Source organism: Gadus macrocephalus, chromosome 8 (assembly GCF_031168955.1).
Source record: "Gadus macrocephalus chromosome 8, ASM3116895v1".
NCBI lineage: Eukaryota > Metazoa > Chordata > Actinopteri > Gadiformes > Gadidae > Gadus > Gadus macrocephalus.
This window is the reverse complement of record NC_082389.1, coordinates 8084202-8110059: the sequence shown is the minus strand read 5'-3', so window position 1 is coordinate 8110059 and position 25858 is coordinate 8084202. Positions and strand designations below refer to the sequence as shown.

Sequence of the window (25858 nt, the reverse complement as noted above, 5' to 3'; positions counted from 1 at the left end):
TGTGCGGCGACGGCGACGGTGGCAAACCTGCGAGGACCTGCACCCGGACGTCATTAAGGACCGCACAGGACCGGGTGGCCCCGCCCCCCAAATTCCACGCACGCCCCACCGCCTCCCTCACAAGCCTTCCCTTTCACCTCTCGCACGGCTCGCCTGTTCACATACCGCAGGCAAAGCCTCGCTGGGAAGGGAGAGAATAAAACCAACAACAACAAAAACAACGGGGCAAGAACAATGGGGCCAACGTGAGCCGACCGGCCCGCCCTCCTAGCTGCTGTCCCACCGGGGGGGGGGGGGGGGGGTGGGGTGGTGGGGTGGTGTGTGTGTGTGTGTGTGTGTGTGTCTGTGTGTGTGCGCGCAAGGCTCAACACGGGCTCAAGTAACTCAAACAACCGAGACCAAATAACCAAATGAGAAAACAACGACTTAAGAAAAAGAAATGCAAGACGAGGAAAGTTTACCCCGGTAGTGGCACCACCAATCAAAATATCATCCACCTTTTTTCATTTTTAAGGGTGCTGCGATATCAGTATTGCTTGTTTCCAGCTCCACCACACACAGATAGACTGCCAGGAAAGGAAGGGAAAAAAACAAGGCTGTAGCCCACTCTCCCCTCAGCCTTCAATCTTTAATCACATATCTGAGCCGACTGATTGGACTTGAGATGCTTGTTGAAACCACTCTCAACTCCCCTCTCACCCTTCCCTACTCTTTTGTAATTTTTCTCCTGTTTTTTCGCTCACTATACATCTCATTATCTAAATCAATGCATCTGTATCATCCGTCTATCGGTCTATCCATCAGACCGATAGACGCCTCCACCTCCACCTGAATCGATCTATACCTCTAGATGTATCTCTGTCTATGTATTTTTGTCTATCCATCCAGCCTCATAGATGAACCCACTAGCCCGGTAGCTAGCTAGCGCGCACCACTGATGGTGGTAGCTAGCTAGCGCGCACCACTGATGGTGGTAGCTCGCCGAGTGCTTACCCATGTGTGGGCGGGCTTTTAAGCTGCTCTTTTCCGCTTCAAGTGGGTGCCCACACAGTGGCCTCATTTCCACGGCTAAATTTAACTTTGAGGTCGTCGACAGCCCTGACGTTTCTCATCCTCCTCCCCAACCATATCGCTATCAGCACAAATTAGCCACAATCCTAAGTGGCCGACAGGCGCCACGCGGCCAGGCCTCTGCTTCTGCTCGGAGCACGCCCCCCTCCCCCACCCCCCTTCAGTTTTCTACATGTTTTTCCTTGGAAAGTGCTGAAACCGTTGGCCAGGGCTCAGAAGGTATTAGCCTTTAACCCGGGCGCTTTCCAACCCAAGTTTTTGCTGGCAATTTTTTCCCCCACCATTTTTCCAGGTTCATTTTATTTGACCACTCATGCGATGTACATATATTTCTGTGTGTGTGTACTTATGGGAAGGCGCACTCGTGGGCAATGTGCCTACGTGTCCTATCTGTGGCGGAGTGTGTCCGGGCCTGTGTGTGTTTAAGAACAAGCCAGGCGATGCCTCACTGCCTCTGCGGCCTCGGCTGAGCGGGGAACGGAGAGAAGAGGGGGAGAGAGAAACGGAGGACGAGAAGCCGCTCAGACGGCTTCACTCCATCAATCCTGACAGCTCTCTCTCTTCCACATCACTCCATCCCCTGTGCGCTTGTTCTCTTTTTTCCCCCCCGCTCAGCCCAGGCGGCCCCATGACATCACATTTGCATTCACAAGTCTGCAAATAACACCCCTCTTGTTTTTCCCACCACAACAAAGGCCATCAGCGCTGGCGCCGCGTTGGCAACCCCCCGGAACATAAATCGGTACCGGCACTTTTTTATTTTTTGATGCCTCCCAAAACGATTCCATTGTAAACAGGGGGATGGTTGATGGAGAGATAGCTGGAGAGGAGCCTAGTGCACCCTTAATGTGTTCACTCCTCGACCGAGGACAGTGCGAATGGAGTCAATGGTAAACAAATTAGGCAATTAGGCACGTCGCAAACTGTTATTCATGGCGTTAAGGAGCAGCTGTTTTTAAATGGCGCTCTTCAATGTGATCACCGCCACGTCGGGGGGGGTAACGCCTGGCTGCGGGTTTTCTGATGAGGGGGAGCCGACACACACACACACACACACACACACACACACACACACACACACACACACACACACTGCTGTGGAGGACTTCAGGAACCCCCGGCCCCTTCGGCAAACAAGACATAAACACACACGTCCAGCAGGGGGTACTGTTTCTATTCAGGAAAGAAATGCAAAGGAAAAGAAGAAGGAACACAGTCTCGTCTGCTCGAGGACTCCGAGCACGGCGGCGTCTCCATCGAAGGCGGAGCGAGACGAACCCAGAGAGGACACAGCGCTGCTGGGTCATGGACTTATCTCGGGAGCGTTTCCACGTTGTCCATCACCCCCAGACAAACAAGTAAACAAAATACAGGGCGCACAGCACGTCCTGGAAACGACGTGCATAATTCATATCGGAAGGTCGTTTACTCATTTATTCATAAAGGGCTTTCTCCGTTAGAAGACTCTTAAGCATCGGAGCGGATCACGGCCGAGTCACTTAGCAGCGGAACGGAGACGAGACAGTCCCCCGTCTCCCTCTTCCTCGTCCCTCATCCCAAGCCCCCCTGCCCGGCAGACACTGGTGGGTGTGGTGGTGGGGATGGGGGCGAGGTTGGGGGTGGGCGGGTGCGAGGACGGCGTTTGGTTCTGCACGGATGGCGCTTGATGTCACGAGTCTGACGTAGCGGCACTGGTAATAGGATTTCACGCTCGGCGCCGCAGAAACTCTCTGCAACAGGAAAATGGGCTTTCCACCGCCCCCCAGGAATGGCTCAGGGGCGGGCCCGCGGACCAGGCCAGGGCTGGGAAAATGTACACTGTGAAATATGGATGGAGGGCTCTGTCTTCCCCCATGGTTTGTTAGTATTTTATTTTGCGAGAGGACGGTGAATCTTTTTCGGGAGAGTCCACATCAGGGAGTTTCTGCTTGGCTCTCGGAGTGAGATGGGGAGGGAGGGAAATGGAGTTGCTAGATTTGGACTAAAAAAAAACAAGGCAGTGCATCGTGTATTCAAAACTAAATCTACAAATCTATCGCGACAAATACTGTCAAAGAGTTTATAGCCCCCACGACCTGTTTTCACAATTTAGTCTAATAGCCTCCTTTATTCACTCTCTCTCTCTCTCTCTCTCTCTCTCTCTCTCTCTCTCTCTCTCTCTCTCTCTCTCTCTCTCTCTCTCTCTCTCTCTCTCTCTCTCTCTCTCTCTCTCTCTCTCTCTCTCTCTCTCTCTCTCTCTCTCTCTCTCTCTCTCTCTCTCTCTCTCTCTCTCCCCCCCCCCCCCTACGCTCTGCACCATGAGTGTGTTGACACCTGTGTTCATTCATCTGCTTCCCAGCGGAAAAAAAAAGAAAAATGTGTTTTTTCTTTTTTTTTATTGCCTGCACCCCCCCCCCCCCCCCATCACACCGGCTCCCGCCGTGATGTCGTCTGTGACTCATTTCGTTCTCCCGTCCTGTGTGTCCTGTGTGTGTCTCCGTCTCTCTCCCCCATCAGTGGAACATTGAGGAATCCACCGAGCATGTGAGTAACTCTCATGCGTGTGCTGCTGGGATGCTGCCGCTGTCAGCCAGGCTCTTCCTCCCTCACTCTCTCCCTCCCTCCCTCCCTCCCTCCCGCAGAGTGGGAGATGAGCATCTGTGCGTGCGTGTGTGTGTTGGGGTGGGGGGGGGGGGGGGGTGTTTGCTCGCTCTATCTGTCTCTCTGTGTGTGTGCTCGCAGACGTGTGGCAAAAAAACTGCATCGTGTGATCTCGGATTTGATCTGGGGTGTTTGTTTGTGTGTGTGTTTGTTGGTGTGTGTGTTTGTTGGTGTGTGCGTTAATACTAACCATGTCAAATGATGTATGCATAAATGTTATAACATTGTTACTAGTCAATTTAAAATACATTTGTATGAAGGATCCTTCCAACTAGAGATGGCTCCCTTCTCTCTCCATTTGCAAGGCGTTAAGTGAGTTACTTCTTTATGGTGTAGATTCCTTTAGTGGTCTTGCATCCTTGCAGGATGTCCACTTCCCCCCATGGACTACTGCAAATGAACTTGGTCTCTCACGCTATGGCCGGTCTGAGCCGTGGCCAAACCTGTACTCTCCGAGATGGCCCCTTCTCTCCCCTTTGGTTCCTTTGTGGTTACCGGCCAAGAGGTGAAAGTTTCCCTAGAAGAATCACCCATTGACTCAATGAAGATGCTTGGTATATCGCCAACCGTGTCTTCCTATTATCTTGCTCCATTTAATGGAGAAGGAAGGCCAAGGGTGTAAAACAAATAAACATAGGACGCTGTATACTAACCTACACTAAATATCTGAATAAAATGCTCACGAAGACCATTGAACCTAGAGGGGATTCGATCGGGAGGGCGGGAAAAAGACCACATCGGAGGACATCCCCGCTCAATGGTGCAATGACGCAATGGTGGGTAGCACCGCGCACCTGCTGTCCCCCCCCCCTCCCCCCCACCTGTCACTAAAGGGGAGGAGCCTGCGTCTCGTTGTCTCTTCCGGTTGCCATCAGCCTTTCATGTTGCGCCCATCTGGCCGGATGGCGCTCTCGCCGTCGCCGGCCCAATGGCGGTGGCGGCGGCACAACGCCGGCTGTCAGGCGGCCCACTTTGTGATGGCTTATTACCTCGCCGACGGGTCGCAGATGCACAGACACGCACGCTTGCCTGGCCCCTATCGGGTCGGAGACGATTCAATGGGAATCTGTCAGGTCGTCACAGGAAAGCTTTCAGCGTCTGAGAGGAGATGTGAGAGAGGTGTCTGAGTGGGGGGGGTTTGTGACCTTACACGGCCGTCATTTGGGCTCCATTAATAATGCACGGCTTATATTAATGTAAAGACCAGCCACAGACGGAGAGCCTTTGATATTATGACTTTGGTTTCATATGGAGATTTGCGGGCAGCCGTCATTTCGTCGTTGTTCTTCATTTGTCATTCGAAGGGAATTTGCCATGTTGAAAACCTTTTCAGCATGCACGTGGGCGCAGCCAGCCTGTTGTCGGTAATGAATGAATCAAACAAAATATGTAGTCCATGTTTAACTTATAGCGTAATAGGCTTTTATTTATTTAGGCAAAACGTTATGGCACGGAAAACACAGACCAGCTAAAATATTAAAAGGGCAAAATAAGGGTTTAATAAAGCACGCGTCTTATTTTTAAATGCCTGAGAATTCAACGTGCATGTTATGTAGATAGAAAAGTCCACCCAACAAGAACAGCAGAGAACAAGATAATCTTAAAGAATCACGTAGTATTTTGTTTGAGGGGCTATAATGTCATCAAAGCATAGGCAGTATCGAACTTTGACGTAATGATTAGGGCGGTGTGCAAGAAATAGCTGATGGCAAGAAATTAAGATGCAGATTTTAGCTAACCCGCCCACAAATCCGACGCATATTATACCGAAAAAAGGCTGACATCTTGGCTGTATTCGGGTCACGTGGGCCAATTACTGAACACACACACACACACACACACACACACACACACACACACACACACTGACCCCCCCCCGCCTCCACCTACCCCGGTGTTGATGCTGATTAACACTTGACAGACATGGCGTTCAGACGCTGTCAGATGCAGGCATCTGTTCGCCCGCACCTTGTTGTTTCTTGCTCTGCCAGATTGAGAAGCTCCGCGCGCCACTTGCCAAACCAGCGCCTCACCGCTAGCACCTGTGAGCATCTGAGCGCGTTCGCTCGGGCTCACCAACCACAACATATTTTACAACCGCTTTATATAGTACCTCAGGCAGGTAATTTCTTTGTCATGTTCTTTCCTTGCGTTAAAGCTATCTTGGTTGAGGAGAGGCACGCGCCACAGAGAAAAATTATAATAAATGACATGAACATAATTACGTTCAAAGCATCCCCCCCACTCCATAGTAGGAGTTTTCACCACACAAGCGTTGATAGCTAGCATGGAGACGGAGAAGAGAATCCATTTCAGTGACAGTTGGACTGGATAATCTCAGTAATGCCTTTTGGTGCCGCTCTAAGCATTTGCTCCGAAGGAAACTTTAAAGCCCTGCCTTTTTTCTTTTTTTCTTTCGTTCCTCTTTTTCCTTTCTTTCCAACGTCACGCTGGGCCCAGCGCGACCTTCCTACAAACCTTGCGGAGGGAGCGTGTGAGGGACAGTGGGGAGGGGGGAGGTGGATGGTGGGTAGACTGGGACTCAGGCGCATGTCGCTGTTGAGACTGTGGAAGCCATTTTGCCTGATTAAAGTAATGGCTCTTCCTCGATAAAGTTTAAACGGTTTCGCGACACAGAGGAGCAGCGCCTGACTTAAAGGAAGAAGAGCCGGTAGAAATATATCAGGGTATTTTGTGTGTATTGTATTAAAAATACGCTGACCTGGGCGAGGAAGCCAACGCGTTATAAGCAGGGGAAACTGCATGAGGGCCCGAGTAAAGTACAGTGAGTTTGAGTTGGGTGTTGCACAAGTTGCAACAGAACGCTTGCAGGCATCTTGAGTGTTTGTCCTTTCTGTGGCCCCAGTAAGACAACTCAGGCATGTGTGTACACGCCTGAGGCACTCATTTGTTCTCTGTTCTCACTGTGTGTGTGTGTGTGTGTGAGAGCTTTAGTATGTTTGCGAGCATTTATGTTTGTATGTTTTCCCTGGTGTGTATGTGTGTTGATTGTGCTTGGGTGAATCTGTGTGTCTGTCTCTGCGTGCGTGTTTAGGGTTGTGTGTGTGTGTGTGTTTGTGTGTGTGGGCGGGTGCGTCTTTGTTTACGTTGAAGCGGATCAATGTGTGTGGGATGGAGTGTGCACTGGGGTGTGTGTGTATCGCCTCCATCGTGGCTGCAGTCCGTGTTAGTGAGTGCTCGTTCTGCAGCCAGTCACTCTGTGTGTTCTGAACTATCGTGTGCGGTTTGCTGTTAATTCAATGCTGTTCACTTGTCCCACCTTGCTGTGTCTCTGTTCCTGTCTACCCATTCGGATCACCCACTCAAGGTGTCCCTGATACTGTTAAAGACCGTTGATTGGCTGTGAAAGTCCAGAAGGAAACGAAAGAGAGATGATAGATTTCACGTCTTTCCATCCGTTTCGTGTCAAATTGCATAGCGCACGGCGGCCATATTTGCACCAAAGAAACCTGGGGCAACATGTCATGCTTAGCCAAGCGGTAGACAGCAACACTGACACACTGGTGCTGTTCTGGTTCAACCTGTTGGGTTGTTGGTTTAATGGGTTCAGTGTGTGCCTTGTGTTCGGGCAAAAGGGCTATTGCGTCCAGTATTGCGTCCTGATCTTTTTTTGGACCAAGAGAAGAAAAAAATGCCTCCCCTCAGGCTTGGGAGGGGGGGGGGGGGGGTGGGGGGGGTGGAGTCTAAAAAGTCCTTCTCCATTGAAGCACCTCCATTGTGTAATTGAGCGTTGAACGCAGAAATTGATTGAATCTGCAGGTGGATGGAGAAGGGGGTGTCCTAACGTTGTGTTCTGCGGTTTGGATTTTGCGGTGCGCGTGTGTGTGTGTGTGTTCTTTTCACGCGGGATTAAGTGCTTGTGTGTGATGGGTCGGCTCTAACAAACCCCAGGCGCCGTCTCTCCCTCCGTAACGAGGCTCTCTGCTAACTGTGTTTCGGGGTGGTTTCTCTGCTGCGTGTTTGAAGGAGGCCATCATCGGGGGACTGCACGCGGAGACCACCTACTCGGTCACGGTGGCGGCGTACACCACCAAGGGGGACGGAGCCCGCAGCAAGGCCAAGGTCATCACCACCACCGGGGCGGGTAAGAGCTCAATCTCAAGGCCGCCTCACGCATGGCATGTAGGACAGCGCTGGACGACACACACCCACTCAACTGTCACCTCACCATCACGCCCTCTGGACGCACGCACAGGTCCCTGTTGTGAAGGAGGGCTCGCTATGGCGAAAGCCTGGGGCCTGCAGCCATAGCAGCCCTCACGAAAAAGGCCAAGATAAAATACCACTCCCAATCTGTCTGTATCCTGTCTGCATGTTGTTTTTGCGTTTGTTGTCCATCTGTTTTTAACTGTCGGCGTGCGGCCCATGTATTTGTGACGTGAAAAATAATTTCCGGTTGGGGACAATAAAGTCTAAAGCTCGCCACGGGACGGGACACCTTAACCACCGGTCAACCATGGGTGTTCCCCTTTATTTTTTTGCACCACTTACGGGGTAATGGCTTCATGGGAGCTTAAAGGGGACATATTATACCACCAGGTGTGAGTGTGATACGCCATTACAAGCCGTGTTGAAAATGTGCAGCTTCTGACATCACAGGTGGGCGTGTCCACCTAGATGTGTGCTGGATAGATCAGTCTGCCAGCCTACCCAGGACCGTAGCAAACGTTGCTCATCTATCTGTCACACATCTAGATGAACACGCCCACCTGTGATGTCATAAGAGACCAATTTTCAAAACGGCTTGTGACGGCTAATCACACCCGCACCTGGTCGCACGTCATCGGACCTTTGAGGGGTGATGACTGCATGAAAACTTAAGCACTCCCCCCTTCCCCCTCTCCGCAGTGCCAGGCAAGCCCACCATGATGATCAGCACGACCATCGGCAACACAGCCCTGATCCAGTGGCAGCCGCCCAAGGAGATGGTGGGCGAGCTGATGGGCTACCTGCTGCAGTACAAGCGCACGGAGGACGAGGCCTTCACGTCGCGCGAGCTGCGCAGCCTGGACGACCACTACACGGTCACGGGGCTGCACAAGGGCGCCACCTACGTCTTCCGCCTCAGCGCCAAGAACCGCGCCGGCGCCGGCGAGGCCCACGTCAAAGAGATCGGCACGCAGGAGGACACGCCCTCGGGCTACCCGCTCAACCTGCGCGTGACGGGCCTCACCACCACCAGCACCCAGCTGGCCTGGGAGCCGCCGGCGCTGGCCGAGCGCAACGGGCGCATCACGCAGTACACGGTGGTGTACCGCGACATCAACAGCCAGCAGAACACCACCAACCGCACGGGGGACACCCGCATGACCATCCAGGGGCTGAAGCCCGACACCACCTACGACATCCGCGTGCAGGCCTTCACCAGCAAGGGCGCCGGCCCCATCAGCCCCAGCATCCAGAGCCGCACCATGTCCACCTCCCCGGGTAGGACTCTGAGGGTGGGGGGGGGGCGGGGATCATAAGTGTACACTGTGTCCCCAAACACCGCCGAACTATCGGGCACCGCGTTGTTTTTCGCTCGCTGGCAATCAGTCGCACCGTTGATTATTAATCTACTATCGATTTTAGTTTTTGTTTTTCTCATGCAATCACGCACCTACACGGATACACAATCGGACTGAGAGTGACACACACACACACACACACAAACACACACACACATACACGTGAGAGGGCACATGATGATGACATGAAAACATGCAAGGATGCAGTGTATGCACATGCTTGTATACAAGTCTGGTCACGAGTGCATGCGTCTTTCAGTCCATCCGTGTCCACTTCACGGCCCACTCCCGGTGATGGTGGGCTCCACATGACGCCACCTTCCTGCCGAGCCATGCCTTCCTTCCCCCACGTAATCCCACCTTATTTTCTCCGTACACCTCAGCGGTGCGTTATTGATTCAGAGAACACTAAATCTCATTACGTGCTACAACCCCAATGCGGCTCAATAACACACACACACACACACACATACACACGCACAATAACACAAACACAAACACACTCTTCGGGCACAGCGTGTGTCCCCTCCTGCGTTTGAGGCAGCGTATTAATATGCACGTGTTGATGGCAATAGTCACGAGGTGCACACAAGGTGTTTCTATGTTTGTGCAGCCCTTCCCCTCCCGCTTCTACGTTTCACACTAATCGTACAGGCAATTGCCTGTTGCATGTTGTAGCAGTGGGGGGCGGGGGGTGGGGGGGGGGAGGGTGTATAATTAGATGGAACAGTCCTGGGAGGGATGAAAGGTATTACCAAGCGATTGGTAACCGAGCGTGAACGAGAATGACAGTGTTTTTTTGCACACGTCCACCCGGCTTTCACCCACCCCAAGGCCAGGGAAGTTTGGCCTTCAGGTAACGCTGCGGACTGTGTTCAGAGCATTAGCGCCGCATGGTCGTGTCCAATTCAATTAGGCGGCTTAGCAAAAAAGATTACAGTTTTTGCATTGTGGAGAGATGCCATGCTTGAGATGTTAATCTGAGCCCTCTTCATTCCGACAGCATTCGCCACGAGCTTCGGTGTAAAAGCCGTCATGAAAACCTCTGTGCTCCTCACCTGGGAAGTGCCGGAGAACTACAAATCCCAAGCCCATCAGCCTTTCAAGGTAAGGTGAACACGCAGGGCAATGAGACAATTAGCACTTGTAATGATTGTGGAAAAGTCTATTCCCTTGGCAAATCCACCACATGCACACCGTATAACCACACATAATATCCCCTGGAAATGTGGTAAGGAGGCTTCATTTGGTGATTATTAGTATTCTATAGCATGAGTAAATAAATTGACGTGAGCTATGTGCTTATTTTCTGAATTGATTGAATGTTGATTAAACCATTTAAGCAACGTACGCAAAGAGTAGCCTTTCTATAAGAGTCTGTTGATGATGCCAAAAGCTCCTCATCATCGCCATCGGGTCAGATTCCCTGCAAAATGCGATGCAATAATTGAAGGCTGGGAGACATATGGAAAGGCCACAGTACATAACCACAATTACTGGAACATTACCAGATTGCTCAACATCTGTTTTTCCTGAACCCCTGATGTGTTTCTCACATTTCTCTTCATAAAGAATGATCCATGGTGTGAAAGCACTTACTTGTGATATGAGGCAGGGGAGCTCCTGGGAAGGGCGTCTTTAGTGTGGAGAGCGTTCCTGTGTTGGTTCCGACGTACACCACACTTCTCTCAATCATTTCCCATTTGAAAACAAAAGGTCTCAAATAGCTCACAGTAATGAATGAAATGCAAAGAAGCGGTGGGGAAAAACTAAAATAAGTCACGTGACCCCCTTTAAGTGATTTAATTAGGCTCATTAGAAACCTAATTAATGGTGAGCATGACAACAGTGTCACGGAGAGCTGTCACTTGCGGCAATGTGTGGGCTGGAGCAAGGCTCGGGACTTAAGTTTGCTACTGGTGGTCATGGTGCCAATTAGTTTGTTTATTTCATTTATTGCATCTGGTGGCACCCTAACAAATGTGGTCGCACCATATTTTCACAACTATTTCACAGCATTGGGATGTCTCATACTCTCCATCCGTTCACACTCATTTAAAAAGAGGTGCACACAATTGAAATAGAAAGACATGTTTTTATTGCATGGATGGTCTTTTTCTTTTTTACCTTAACTTGCCTTGATATCTCTTTCCCCCCGATCCAGCTCTTCACGCTTCTCATCCTCCTCCTATATCAAAAGGCTCTACCTGCTCTTAATAACAGGCTGATTACTTGGTCATATACTCCAGTCACGATTTTATTTCTTTCATCCAGAATAGTGTGTCTGGGTTTTTACCCCTCGCATGCTCTTGAATCGCGCCAGGGCTGCGGTGGGATTTAATCGAAACTTTTCACAACGTACAAACCACCGCTTTTGACTCATGATCATTTGACGCACACCCCGACGTTCAAAGCCGCGTGTGTTCACGGGAGCTCAAGTGGGTCGTGTTTCAGCGTGCACCGGCGCCACGCTGTAACCTCCAGCACTGCTCAAGACATCGGCCCACGTCCGTCACCTCTCTTTATATCTAACAAAGAACCAGATGTAAAATCTGGTACTTTGTTAGAGAACCCAGTCAGACTCGGACCATGAGCGGTCCAGAAAAGCCTCCTGATTTCACAAATGTTATTGGGGGGGGGGAAAAGCCACAATGTCAACTGATGGATAGATGTATTTTTTGATCTTAGTTTAGCTCGGCTGGCGAGAACTTGGGAATGTCATGTTAATTTTCAAGGCTGTTAATGATGTGCGTGCACGATGTGTCAGGCTGATATTACGTTAATTCCCACCTGACGGTAAGTGTTGAGCCGTCGATTTGCAGTGAAAAGGCAGGGCCCTGGCTGTGGTTGCCTGCCACTTGACTCTAAACCACATAGGAGTTGTCAGATGAAGGGCTGCGTGACGTTCGACTGCATTTCATACCGTCTGCCTTGTATTATTACCCTGTGTGTGTGTGTGTGTGTGTGTTTTTTTTTCTAGGAAGAGAGAAAAATGGTGCGATGAAGAATAGATTGCATTTTTTCTGTAGTATTGTAGTATATATGTAGTGTTCACTTTGCGTCTATGCACACTGTGTGTGTATACATTTGTTTGAGTGAGTGTGCCTGAAAGGGAAATTGTCTTGCTAACCTGTTTGTGACAGGCGAAAGAGGGAAGATGGGAAAAAATATATACTCCAAGTGTGTGTGTGTGTGTGTGTGTGTGTGAGTGTGCGCGCGCAGGGGTGTGTGTGTGTGTTTGCGCACAGGGGTGCACGTGAAAAACAGAGGTGCACGTTTCCTACAGAGGTCAGCGCATAGTCCCTCTCTCTATACAGTGGTGCCCTACAGTACAGTGCATCAGGTCCCTAACGTACGTGTGTGTGTGTGTGTGTGTGTGTGTGTGTGTGTGTGTGTGTGTGTGTGTGTGTGTGTGTGTGTGTGTGTGTGTGTGTGTGTGTGTGTGTGTGTGTGTGTGTGTGTGTGTGTGTGTGTGTGTGTGTGTCAGATCCTGTACAACCAGCAGAGCGTGGAGGTGCAGGGCGACCAGAAGCGGCGGCTGATCACGCGGCTGCAGCCTGACACGGACTACTCCTTTGTGCTGATGAGCCGGGGGAACAGCGCTGGCGGCCTGCAGCAGCAGGTGTCCATCCGCACCTCCCCCGACCTCTTCAAGTCCAAGCCCGTCCTCTACAGCCAGCAGCAGGCCCAGGGCGGCAAGCTGACCATAGACCTGCCCCAAGTGCAGACCACCACGCAAGTCAAGTGGGTGACGAGCCGTCTGTCCGTCCGCCTGGGCTGTGTGGGGGGGGTGGGTCCGTCTGGGGTCTGTCTGTATTTAACTATGGCTGTCTGTCTATCTGTATGTTTGTGTGATTGTATTTAACTATCTGTTTGCCTGTCAGTCTGGGCTGGCTGGCTGTCTGGTCGGGTCTGTCTGTCTGTCTGTCTGTTTGTCTGTAACCATATTGGTCTGTCTTGTCTGGGATAATGTCAACCATCTGAATATGTATTGTCGATACTATTCACATTACCTTGACGCAAAGACCCCGATTCTACACGGCACACTTTAGTATTCACTCAACCTTTAATCATTCCCACGTTGTTTGATTGTACTGCATGTGTGCTCGCTTCCGTCCTCCTTCGGTAATAAGAATATCCTCTGAACGTGTGTGACGGGCTTGGGAAGCACCTCCGACCACCGTGATGCTAACGGGCGTAGCGTTGGAAGGCGAGGCGCACGCTTCAGCCGCTAGATAACACGGGTGCAACTCAAGACATCAACAGCGCCGCGTCATCCCCCCATCCCCCCACCCAGTCTCCCAATCTAGAAACCAAAGCCTGCGCTGCACGCTAACTCTGTCAAACAGGGGCTGATGGTAATTGCAACTTTTCACTTCAGGAGCACTCATGTCGCTCTTATTCCTCAGGCTCTACTAGTCAAGAGCAGAATCGTGCCGCACCCCGGGAAAGGGGTGACTTATCTGTCTGCGCCAGACTCCTCCAACTCTCCCCCCACACACATCCGCACATCTGCAGACACTCAAATGCACACATGTGTCCAGTCCACACATGGACACGTTCCCATAGACACACACACACACTCATAAACAGGTGCTGGAGTCATCCGCCGTTCCGCACATAAAACACAGACATATTATCCCCCCCACCCCCTCCAGATCTTCTAATAAACACACTTCCAGATACGCGCAACCAGGCACACACACACTGCCACCCACACACACACTCCCATCCATCATCGGTGCACTCTTATGACCTCACAGGACCACTCATGGACACCCACGCACGTACAAACACCGGCCGGCATGCGCCTATAGAGCCATGCATGCGGCTTATATCACTCTGAAGAGGGCGCGGGGCGCACGGTGTCGGGCCAGGCGTTGATTTGTAAAATATAAAAAGCTTTCCGGGGGGGGTTGTCAGAGCTGGCCGAGCTCCAGCAAGGACGGACGTCAGGCGAAGAGTGGGGCGCTGCTGATCGGAGGAGGGGGTGGGGGTGGAGGGGGTGGAGGGGGTGGAGGAGCTGGAGGAGGTGTTCTTACACAAGCTCCGAGATGTGATTGAATTTTAAAGTAAGGTCTAGGAAGAGAGGGAGGTGGGGAGATGAGATGAGATGAGAAGGAACCGAGCCGAACAGGGGAGCACAGAGTTACCGCTACCGCCTGAAAAGCAGACTTATTTTCTTATGAGTTTGTGGGGTTTTTGGGAAAATGAGCAAAGATTGCCAGAAGAGGAGAGAAGCGTGGAAGCCTGCTGGTGTCGATTGGGGGGTTCGGGGTTGGTTTGGGCTTTTTGCACGCTTCCACACACGTCGATAAACACAGACAGCCAGGCAGACAGCCACGCTCATGCATCAAACAAGCGCACACAGAGCCGGTCACGTGACCGGCCTCCGTCGGCCCATGGGAATCCTAGCGTGAGCTCTTGTTTGATGAAGCCTTCCCTCCGCGGGACGGAGTGTTTGCTCGGGTCTTCGTGGCAGCTGTTCTTAGTCATTAGACGTTAATTGGAGCATACCGCGTCGATTTACCAGCTCTTTGACCTTGCTTCCCAACCTCCTGTACCGCACTCCGAGTTGTGAAATCCCCAACACGCCCCTAACCACCAACCGTCTTTTCACACCTCGAGCAATATAAAAAAATAAAAAAGCGTAATAATGTGACACCGAACGCTGGGGTCAAGGTGTGAACCGAGCTGCCCGCGCCCGCCGCGGGGAGGTGCCGTGGCGTCACGGGCACACTGTGACGGCAGCCTTTCCTTTTTGCCCCGGCAGGTGGTACTACATCGCAGTGGTGCCGGTAACGGCGTCGTCACGGCGATGGGAGAACCCAGACGAGATGGACCTGGATGCGGTGAGTGGTCAGACCGCCCCCAGCAACCCCCCCCCCCCTGAAGGCCGAGGCGGCTGCCTGTGGCGGGTTAGAAGCCAAGAGACGGTACCTCCTGCTCCGACTGGGATAGGAAGTGACTGTTGGCAGTTAATTAGCACTTCCCCTTCTGGGAGCGCAGAGGGGGAGCCGGGGAGCAGGACGGAGATTGGTTTGCTCAGAAAGGCAGAGTATCCGGTTTGGGAGCCAAGAGCGGGTGAACCCGACAGCTTTAGGTCAGCAGGCTTTAATTATTGGAGCAACATTTGAAATACCGCTTCTACAGTCAGTACTTTCTCCTTGTCCTTCCAAGTTTGGCCCACGACAAACATAAAATGCATAAACTAAAATATTCAATTTTAATATTTGCATGGATTTACAACGGCTTGATTGGCGCCCTGAATAATGGCCTGCAACTCTGTCGGGGGAAATCAAAGACAATCAAATTAAATGACAGGCTTAAACATAAAAATGGTCTCCTGTATTCCCGAGTAACCTTGTGAGTGTCTTTTCAACTTGGCGCTCTTCCCGTTCCCGCTATTGTTGCTGTTACCGACAGCCTTGACATTGGCGTAGTGGAGAGAGGACACATCCCAGAGTCATTAAGCACAGAGCCGGCCCTTGTCGGGGACGTCCAACGTTGTGCTTGGATGAAAGCCCTGACTGGAGCGGCCCCTGGAATACACCAATAAACAAATTGCCTCGGAAAACACTCATTTGTTAATCACAATAGCAGTCATGCTGAGATAGGGCATTAATTGCTAGTCTCATAGCAATGCAGCGTGATTATCGTAACACTCACCTCTAACCTGGAGACATGCTATTAGTGTTTTTTGTGGTTAACCTTAATACCCTCCTGTGAGTCCAGAGGATTAATGACCACAAGATTTGCTCCGTTTTACACTATGTTGACGCACTGACCTCCGATGACCTCTGTGGGTTCGCAGTCTTTAATTACTGAGGCAACATGTGAAAGATTGTTTAAGTTCTGTTTCCTTCTCATCCAGAGTTTGGCCAACGACAAAACAACTTTGATTTTGAATATTCAAATGTATTGACAACATTTTGATTAGCTCTGATGAGAACTGTATCAGAGGACCTCAAAGCCAAATCACATCAATACTAGTGATCGACCGATTTATCAACCGATCTATATATAGGTATATTTTACGTGCATCCACAATGGATGATTTTTTCCGCTTCTTATTATTTATTTTATTTTTTCTTCCCCGGCATGATTTACGGACAGACGTGTTCCTTAAATGTTCCTTTTTTACATTGCGACTTTTAACATTTGTTCTCATCATTGTGTCATTTTTATGATTTTAATTGAGGGAGCAAAAGCAGTATCGGCAGAAAATCGGCAGCCCGTATCGGTCATCGGCCCTAAAAAAAACAACATATCGTCGATTCCCTAATCAAAACGAACCCTCTCTTCTCTCTTTGTCTCGGCCTCTTAGCTTCTGGAGTCGAGCGACGGCCCTGTCTTGAGGCGCCGGCGCCGGCAGCTGGACACGGCCAAGCCCTACATCACGGCCAAGCTGAACCCCCTGCCTGCCACCTTCACACTGGGAGACGAGAAGCGCTACAACGGCTTCCTCAACAAGCCGCTGACGGGACACCAGCAGTACCTGTGCTTCGTGCTCGCCGCCCTGCGCGAGCAGGAGAGTGACGCCAGCGACAAATACGTAAGAGCCCCGAGAGTTTGGATTCCCAGGTGTATGTGTCTAAAGGGACCGAATGCAATGGAGAGTTGAAGCCTGATGTCCCATAGGGGCACGAAGAGGAGTGATGATGATGATGGTGACGTGCCTAAATCCCCAGGCGCGGGTGGGGGTTTGGAGAGTGCATAAGAAAGGCCGGCTCCGAATATCAGATATTAAGTGTACGATAAACGTTACGTTACCGAATGTAAAATTGAATGGTTGTAAACCTAAACCTGTTTGAAATCCAGCGCCGCCTGAAATGTGTCTAGCGCAACACTGACTGGCATCCGGAATCCTGTGTGAGCATTTGCCCCCAGCATTATTAAATAAAACTGATTATTACCAAGGCTTATATTACAACTAACTAATGATATCAGCTTTGAAAGCACTTGGTCGCGATTAGCATATAGCAGGCTAACGGGCAATTGGTAAGTTTAAAAGTGCTCCCAGTGACAACAAATCTTGACAGCTCCGTTGGTGTCGCCGTTCCTCAAAGTGTAACAATGTACCAGCGAGCGTGGGGATTATGCGAGACGCATAATCTCGGGTGAGAGGAAAAAAAGCTGAGGCTGCTTCCTGCTTAAAGCCTGCATGTATATGGCTAAAAGACTGAGCAGTAAGTCTTAAGCGTATGTCATCACTGACAACCCTGCTGATTAAATGTAACGGCAATCTTAAAAGCAAATTAACCTGAACAAATGATGATGTGCTAGGCTACACCCAAAAGTTTTCAGTAATTTTGAAGTTAGAGTTAGTCATAATGTTTTAATTCAAAACGATTAGTGCAAGACTACTTTCACTTTGCAAGATTTGGGCCCTGCCCTATATGTCGAAGGCAGCAAAAAACACCTCAGAACATGAGTTAATTTATAATTGGTGTTTTTAACTGCTTTTTTGTAACCAGACTATTTTGTTAATCAGTTAAAAATGATATTGTCGTTAAACAGTTTAACGGGTAGTTAACATCCCTCTACTTAACACATCAATCCTAGTTTCTCGTGCCATTATGATTTGTTGTATAGAGTAGGACAACGCTATGTAAAGCCTCTTCAAGCACTTGATGCTTGTATTCATGCACAAACATTACACAACATTATTTTCTTAATCAGTTAAAAATGATATTGTCGTTAAACAGTTTAACGGGTAGTTAACATCTCTCTACTTAACACATCAATCCTAGTTTCTCGTGCCATTATTATTTGTTGTATAGAGTAGGACAACGCTATGTAAAGCCTCTTCAAGCACTTGATGCTTGTATTCATGCACAAACATTACCTTTTTTTCGCTGTCTTTCTCAAAACGCACCTTGAAAATGGCAGATCGATTTGACCTTTAAGGCTCCAACACAAAGAAAAAGCATTTTCTCACCCTTGTGTAGCCTGCTGTCAGGACCATTCAGATTTATAGCACTTACTTTACACTCGGCATCGAACCGTCGTTACCCAGCCCCACAAAATCACAGCCGCTTCAGCGGGGAACCGGAAATTGTTTACGCATGAAAGGCTTTCTGCCTTTCATCTGTAAACTTTTTAAAGTCAGCCAACCAACTTCCCTATCAGCTAAAACCACCCCCCCCCCCCCACACACACACACACACACACAGATGAACACACACACACACACACACACACACACACACACACACACACAGTTGCAGGCACGCACACGCAGGCAGGCACACATAAACACAGATGCAGGCACGCACACACACACACACACTTGGAGGTTCGCCCACGCTGTACCCTCGCGCTCACCGAAGTGTGTGTGTGTGTGTGTGTGTGTGTGTGTGTGTGTGTGTGTGTGTGTGTGTGTGTGTGTGTGTGTGTGTGTGTGTGTGTGTGTGTGTGTGTGTGTGTGTGTGTGTGTGTGTGTGTGTGTGTGTGTGTGTGTGTGTGTGTGTGTGTGTGTGTGCGCGCGCGCGCGCTGCGTCAAACAACACTTGCATGTAGGCCCCAGGGTTCTCAGTGGGACGGTCCGCTTTGGCCACAGCGAGAGATGCTAGGATGGGATTGCTCTGGGCTCCTCCCGGACCCAGGCCATGAATATTCAGCAGATTAGACCACCAGACGACCGCAAAGTACCAAAGAAAGTTGCTTTCGGTCTCTCTTAAATTCTCTCATTTTTCCTTCATTTCATTTTGTCTTTTTTCTGTCATTCTTTCGTCCTTCCAAACGTGAACCACGGGGCTTTGAGTCTCTCTTAACCGTGGCCCACCTCCACTCTCTTCTTCTGAGACACTTAAGCACCCAGCTCTCCCCCAAGCTCCCCCCCCGCCCCCCTCAGAAGGCCCAGCACAGCATCTCGGTCTCCCCCCCCCCCCCCCCCTTTAGCGTGGGATACGGGCCAGATAAGAGCCCTCAGGCCCTCCCCCCCCCCCACCTCCTCCTCCCCAAAGTCCCAGACTACCTCAAAAAACTCCATTGATCCGACCTGATCAATCCGCTCCCCACCTACTGAGCCGCGGTCGGTGCTGAGGTGGACAATAAAAGAGCCCTCTGATCAATTCCCCTTCACTCTGCGAGAGGAAGAAAGGCCAAAATGCAGAGATGTTGTTGTTTATGTTTTGGCAGTGGGATGGGATGGGGGGGAGGGGGGATGGGGGGGGGGGGGGATGGGGGGGGCTGAGGCGCAATCTCCCCTTGTGCTTGTAAATGTTTTACCACTACTAATACACGCAGCACCACGCCAGAGAGAGGCAGAACCACGAGATGGGGCCATCAGCTTGAAACATGGCCACAGGGATGCCAGGACTCAAACAGCCCCTGGGGGGGCTGTTCTCTCTCGCTCTCTCTGTCTCTGTCTCCGTCTTTCTCTATATCTCTGTCTCTGTCTCTCTGTGTCGCTCTCTCTCTCTCTCTCTCTCTCTCTCTCTCTCTCTCTCTCTCTCTCTCTCTCTCTCTCTCTCTCTCTCTCTCTCTCTCTCTCTCTCTCTGTCTCGCTCTGTCTCTCTCGCTCTGTCTCTCTCGCTCTGTCTCTCTCGCTCTGTCTCTCTCTCTGTGCGCACAGAGGGCAGCTGCTTCTTCATAAGGCAACCGGGCAGCACCGCTCACCGCTGGCATGAAGGAGGGGCACGCGGGGATGAAATCCATTGAAGGACGGGAGGGTAAAATAGGGGATGACGCAAGAGAGGGGGACAAAGGTGAACGAAGCGAAGGGGATGAGATGGAAAGGGGCAGAAGAATCGGGCAGAGTGCATGTTGGCTCAAGCGGGCCCCGAGGAAGCTAAACAAGCCGGGGGAGGTGTGAAATGGGATGATAGACACCGGTTGCCTGTAAACTGTACCGTTTAAAGGGAGAAATGCGACGAGAGAGAGGAGCTGGGAGCAGGCTGTGTGACGGTAGAGGAGGGTGCAGGGAGCTAGTGCTAAGTGTGCGTGTTGGGTGTCGAGTCCTTCACGGTGTGTATTTGCGGTGTGATGATGTCGGCGGCTGTTAGGGAGGAAAGCCCCCAGCCCTGTGATGTAGTACAGGAAGGGGTTTTCGGCGGAAGAGGGCAGAGATTTGGCTGTAGCGTGTGCACTAATTTGCCACCCGTTTTCGATTACCTCGTCGAGAAGTGCGTCAACGACACGGCAACAGCCGACTCATTGAGAAGTATTCTGATTGGACGGTTCCTCTGGGAGTCTATTGGTACTCTACATGCTGACTCCATCTTTGCTTTGTGAGACACCGTCAGTCCATGTGCTTATAGCTTTCAAAGATATAAGCTATAATTTAATATGAAATGCATATATATAGAAATATAATATCATGGTAGCACTGACTAGCTGCCAGCTCAGGTTATTGAGGAATGAACAATGACAATTCTTCTGGAAGAATTAGTAGGCATCTCGCGTGGGGAAAAATATGGCACGTCTTTTACACCACACGCACACCCACCACACACACACACACACACACACACGCACACGCACACACAGCCCTCTTAGCAACGCCTCCAGGTTTCTGGATGCTTTGTATTCTCGAGGGGCAGAGGAGGAGAAAGGTGGATGGAGGTGGAGGAGGAGGTTGATGGAGGTGGAGGAGTCTGCTGTTGAATGGCAAAACAGAACGGATGAGGTGGGGGGATGAGCGAGGTTGTGGAGATGCAGCAGCGGGGGGGGGGGGTTGTTGTGGGTGGAGGGGAGAAGGCGTTCCAGCAGGGGTAAGCCTCGCCCTGCAGCCCTATCCCTGTTCGTCACAGATAGAGGCGTAGTTGCACATATTATATATTATATTATATATATTGCATATCTGTCTCTGTCCCTGCTGTGTCTACCCCTCTCTTTCCATATCTCCAGCTCCCTTCCTACTTTATTTCTCTCTCTCTCTCTCTCTCTCTCTCTCTCTCTCTCTCTCTCTCTCTCTCTCTCTCTCTCTCTCTCTCTCTCTCTCTCTCTCTCTCTCTCTCTCTCTCTCTCTCTCTCTCTCTTCTCCCACATCTTATTTATCTCTCTCCCACTCTTATTATCTCTCTCCCCCCCCCCCCTCTTATATGTCGTATCTCTTTTAGAGGCTTAAGCCTCAACGAAATGTAGTTTATTTGTTTTGTTGCCTGTTCAAATTAACCCACCCCCCCACCTCCCTCACTTGGCCATCTAAACCCTTTACGTGCTGACTAGGCAGAGAGATCTCATGAAATTAACCCCTGCTGCCTCCCATTGCCATGGAAGCCCAGGAGCCTCCCAGACCTTCAGCTAGCACCAAAGTGAGCTCACGCTCAGACTCCATCTCGCTCTTTGCTCTGTCTCCGTCTTGGTCTCACTTTTTCACTGTCTCGCTACCGCTCTGTCTCACTCGCTGTTCTGTCTCTCGTTTCGCCTTCTCGCTCTAGCTCTGTCTCTGTCTCACTCTCTCGCTCCGTCTCTGTCTCACTCTCGCTCTTTCTCTGTCTCGCTCCCGCTCTCTCTCCTTCTCGCTCTGTCGCTGTCTCTCTCGCTGTCTGTCTCTCGTTCTCGCCATCTTGCTCTCACTCCCCTTCCGCCTCTCTCTCTCGCTCTCGCTCTCTCTCTCTCTCCACCTCAGTCTCTTGTGTGCTCCAGCGTATCTCCTTCTCATACGCCCAATCTGTTCTTCTCTCTCTCAACTCCTCCCGCCCACGCAATCTATCTCTCTCCCGGTCTCTCTCTCTCCTCGTTCCGACTCCTCTCCCTGTCTTCACCTCTCTCTATCAGCCTCCCTCTCTCGGTGCTTTGTTCTCCCGGTCTCCACCCTCTCGTTCCGTCGCCACCCCTCTCTCTCTCTCTCTCTGCTTTGTTCTCCGCCCCACCTCTGCATTCCACCTCCCGCATCTTCGTCTCAAACAAACACTTAAGACCGATCACACGTTCCAGCGGTGGGAGCGCCCGTCGAACACGCTGTAGACAACGAGAAGAGAGGGCGGGGAAAACAGCCCATTGAAAAATACGCCGGCAACATTCACAAATGTACAATTTGTGTTAGGGTATCTCTCACAGTGTCTTTGCTCTTACAAACAGAGAGCCAAGCACACGAGTTTGTCATTCAAAGCCAGGGTTCAGACACACGCACACACACACACACGTGCCGATACAGACACAAACACATGTGCAGATACAGACACAAATGCAGATACAGAGACACACACACACACACACACACACACACACACACAAGTATAGACACAGACTCACACACGTGCAGATACACACACACAGATAAACACTGTCATTACTAACGTCATTACTCCTTTCCTTTGTGCCCTTGTTCCCAAATCACGCCAGAAGAACACAATTCACACGCGATGTTGACCCACACACACACAGATTAGCAGAGTGATAATTAAAGATGCACATATAAATGAATTAGCCACACAGACGTACACGGACGCTGTATTTTCCGAAGCCATTGTTACTTTTGTATACTGTCTCTGAGGCTCGTTTATAGATTTCGCACATTCACACAAAAAGACTGAAGAAAGAAATCCCGCATGCAGTCTAGACGTAATAACCATACAAGGTTTGGGAGCCAAAGGTAACCTCGTAAAGAAGCGCACACTGGCATCACTTCATAACCGTCTGAAGAACGAGGCATACCGTTTTTCCCCAACGCGCCTGACGATAACGATAATGATAATGATTAGCTACCTGCAAGGCTGAGCTTCTATGAGATTCCGGAAGACATTTCAAACGGAGCATCACAGATATCACCCTCTCTGTTCCCCCCCCCGATTCCCTCCCCTGTCCTCCAGCTTCCCCTCTCCTCAACCTCCTTCTCCTCATGTCTTCTGCATGTCCCCCTCGGAACACGAATGACGCATTGTTGTGCTTCCATGCTACCATCTGTCACCTATTTCCGGGGTGCTTCCTACTGGAACGTGAGTGTGCGTCACGTCCCACCGGCAGTGGGTCCGTCTCCGGAGAAAGGCGCCCTTAAACGAGGACCCTCCCGTGACACAGTTTGCTGTCGATTGCTAACATCGTCCAAAAAAGTCGTTAAAGAAAAACGCGGTTTGAGTTGGAACAACTGCACACCTCGATAATAAAGTTGGCCAAACACTTTCTGGTATGATTGGTACATTCCTATGAGGTACTCTCAGCTTAAACCATATCATCGGGTGAAGGGGTGGGTGTGTGTGTGTGTGTGTGTGTGTGTGTGTGTGTGTGTGTGTGTGTGTGTGTGTGTGTGTGTGTGTGTGTGTGTGTGTGTGTGTGTGTGTGAGTGTGTGTGTGTGTGTGTGTGTGTGTGTGTTTAACTCTGCGACGGGGGGGGAACGGGGGGGGGGTGCTCAGGTCTCAGCAGCTCGCCCTGCCTTATCTCTCTCCAATTAATATCTGCCTTGCCCGCCGCGGAGCCAGCTGCGCTGCTAATGATCTGGATTACCCGCGCCCGCACTGCATGCTGGGAGCCCCGGCTCCTTCCAGGACGGAGGCGGACGTGCTGGTGATCGAATCTGTCACCCGTCACCCGCCTTGCCCTTTCTCTTCTCACACGGCGCCTTGATAGGACACAAGCTGAGCCCTAATGGCCGCCGACTCATGGCTGTGTTCTCGCTCCGGGGCGTCAAACCCTGACCCCCCCCCCCGCCACTGCCCGCCATGCAAAACGCACACCTTGGACTCCTTCTCCCTGCCACCGTTTTTAGCTATACTTTGCAAACTCTGCCCTGTCTGTTCTTCCCCCACACACTCCCCCGTTCTCAAATATGTACAATCGTATTCCTCACTGGTCATTTCCTGTCAGAATACAGCGGATATGTCTCATTTAAAATCTCCAACCAGGTCCCCCGCACCCCCCGTTGCCGCCATCTCTTCCTTCCTCTTCCTGCTCCTCCTCCTCCTCCTCCTTCCCGTCACGGTGTGAGCACTAATGAAGAGGAGATGAGTCCTCTCCTCTGCCCTCATTTATTTCTGCTGCCAGGAGACATACCTCCTCTCTCTCTCTCTCTCTCTCTCTCTCCTCATCTCTCTCTCTCTCTTCTCTCTCTCTCTCTCTCTCTCTCTCTCTCTGTCCTCTCTCTGTCTCTCTCTCTGTCTCTCTGTCTGTGTGTGTCTGTGTCTGTCTTCTTCTCTTTTCTCTCTCTCTCTCTGTCTTCTTCTCTCTGTCTTCTTCTCTTCTCTCTTCCCTCTCCCTCTCTCCCTCCCAGCCATGGCCAGTCTCACTGCCTCACGTGGTCCTGGGTTGCCTTTCAGCCCCGCGCAAGGTGGTTATTGTCGTTGGTTAAAACAACAGCATCTGGCCGAAGCAGCCTCTGCTGCGCTGGCTTGGCCTGGCGCCGCTCTGGTTAGCGTCGTCAGCGACCCGCAGCTCCAGCGGTAGCTAGCCTGCAAGAGTCTTGAGCCATTTGTCATCAGCCACTCCGGACAAAAGACGTGTCATGCAAAACACCCCGGACCAAAGGGGACCCGGTGGTTCTGAATCATTTAACCACAGGCAAAGACGACAGCGTAGGCACACGAAAGACCAAAAACAATGCACAGGCGTCGAGTCGGTGAAATATAGTTGCCCCCTGCTTCTTAAGAACTCGACAGCTTTTATCAGTGTCGGCAAGAAAACTGCGATTGATGTCCCACGCTCTGAGGCCAATGGCAGTCTGGCTTCTATCACACTCATCCACCCCTTTCTCTCTCTCCCTCTCTCTCTCTCTTCTCCCTCTCTCCCACAGAGGACATTCTCGGCCAGCGCCTACTCGGACCCCCATCCAGGTGCAGATCCCGGACCTGTCCCCGCGCGTGGAGCAGCCGGAGATGCTGTGGGTCATGGGCCCCGTGCTGGCCGTGGTGCTCATCATCATCATCGTCATCGCCATCCTCCTCTTCAAGAGGTGAGTTGACTCCCTGCGGTGGACGCCCAGGCCGCACCGTGTGAGACCGAACCACAGCGATGTCCTCCTCCTGACTGCTGCAGGAATGTGTACTTAATGACTTAATGACTTACGGACAGATCACTCGAATTAGCCGGTTGGTCAATAAGAAACGTGAAACAGCGTTGTGGCTCAAATGTCACCCTGGTGTGTGTGTGTGTGTGTGTGTGTGTGTGGGGGGGGGGAGCAGGGAGGAGTGTGGGTGGGTGAGTCTGCAGGGGTGTAGGTGTGTGTGTCTGTGGTCTCAGTGCTGTATGGCCATTGCATTGTTTCCTTTGGTTGCATCAGGACTGCTAATGAGCTCTGCCCCTCTCCCTCTTCCTCTCTTCCTCCCTCTGTTTCCTCCCCAGCAGTGGTTTTCTCTCTCACACTCTCTCTCTCTCTCTCTCTCTCTCTCTCTCTCTCTCTCTCTCTCTCTCTCTCTCTCTCTCTCTCTCTCTCTCTCTCTCTCTCTCTCTCTCTCTCTCTGTGTCAGTGTGTGTTTCCCCTCTGACACCAGTGGTTCACTCTCTCTCCTGTGTGTCAGTGTGTGTTTCCCCTCTGACACCAGTGGTTCACTCTCTCTCTGTGTGTCAGTGTGTGTTTCCCTCTGACACCAGTGGTTCACTCTCTCTCTGTGTCTCTGTGTGTGTTTCCCCTCTGACACCAGTGGTTCTCTCACTCTTTCTCTGTCTCGCGCTCTCTCGCTCGCTCTGTTTCCCGACTGACATCAATGGGGCTCCCTCTCTCTTTCTTTCCTCCTCTGAA

At 51.1% G+C, this 25858-nt stretch overlaps 1 protein-coding gene across 1 annotated transcript in view; it reads left to right on the top strand.

Moving 5' to 3' along the window:
- LOC132462829 (receptor-type tyrosine-protein phosphatase F-like) overlaps positions 1-25255 on the top strand; it is a 95679-nt gene extending 70424 nt beyond the window's left edge. The window contains 9 exon segments of the mRNA XM_060058591.1: positions 3568-3594; positions 7699-7816; positions 8581-9159; positions 10243-10346; positions 12727-12983; positions 15013-15091; positions 16567-16794; positions 24914-24943; positions 24945-25255. Of these exon segments, the coding sequence (XP_059914574.1) occupies positions 3568-3594; positions 7699-7816; positions 8581-9159; positions 10243-10346; positions 12727-12983; positions 15013-15091; positions 16567-16794; positions 24914-24943; positions 24945-25076 (1554 nt within the window). The 3' untranslated portion in view covers positions 25077-25255.
- Positions 25256-25858: the final 603 nt, after the last annotated feature.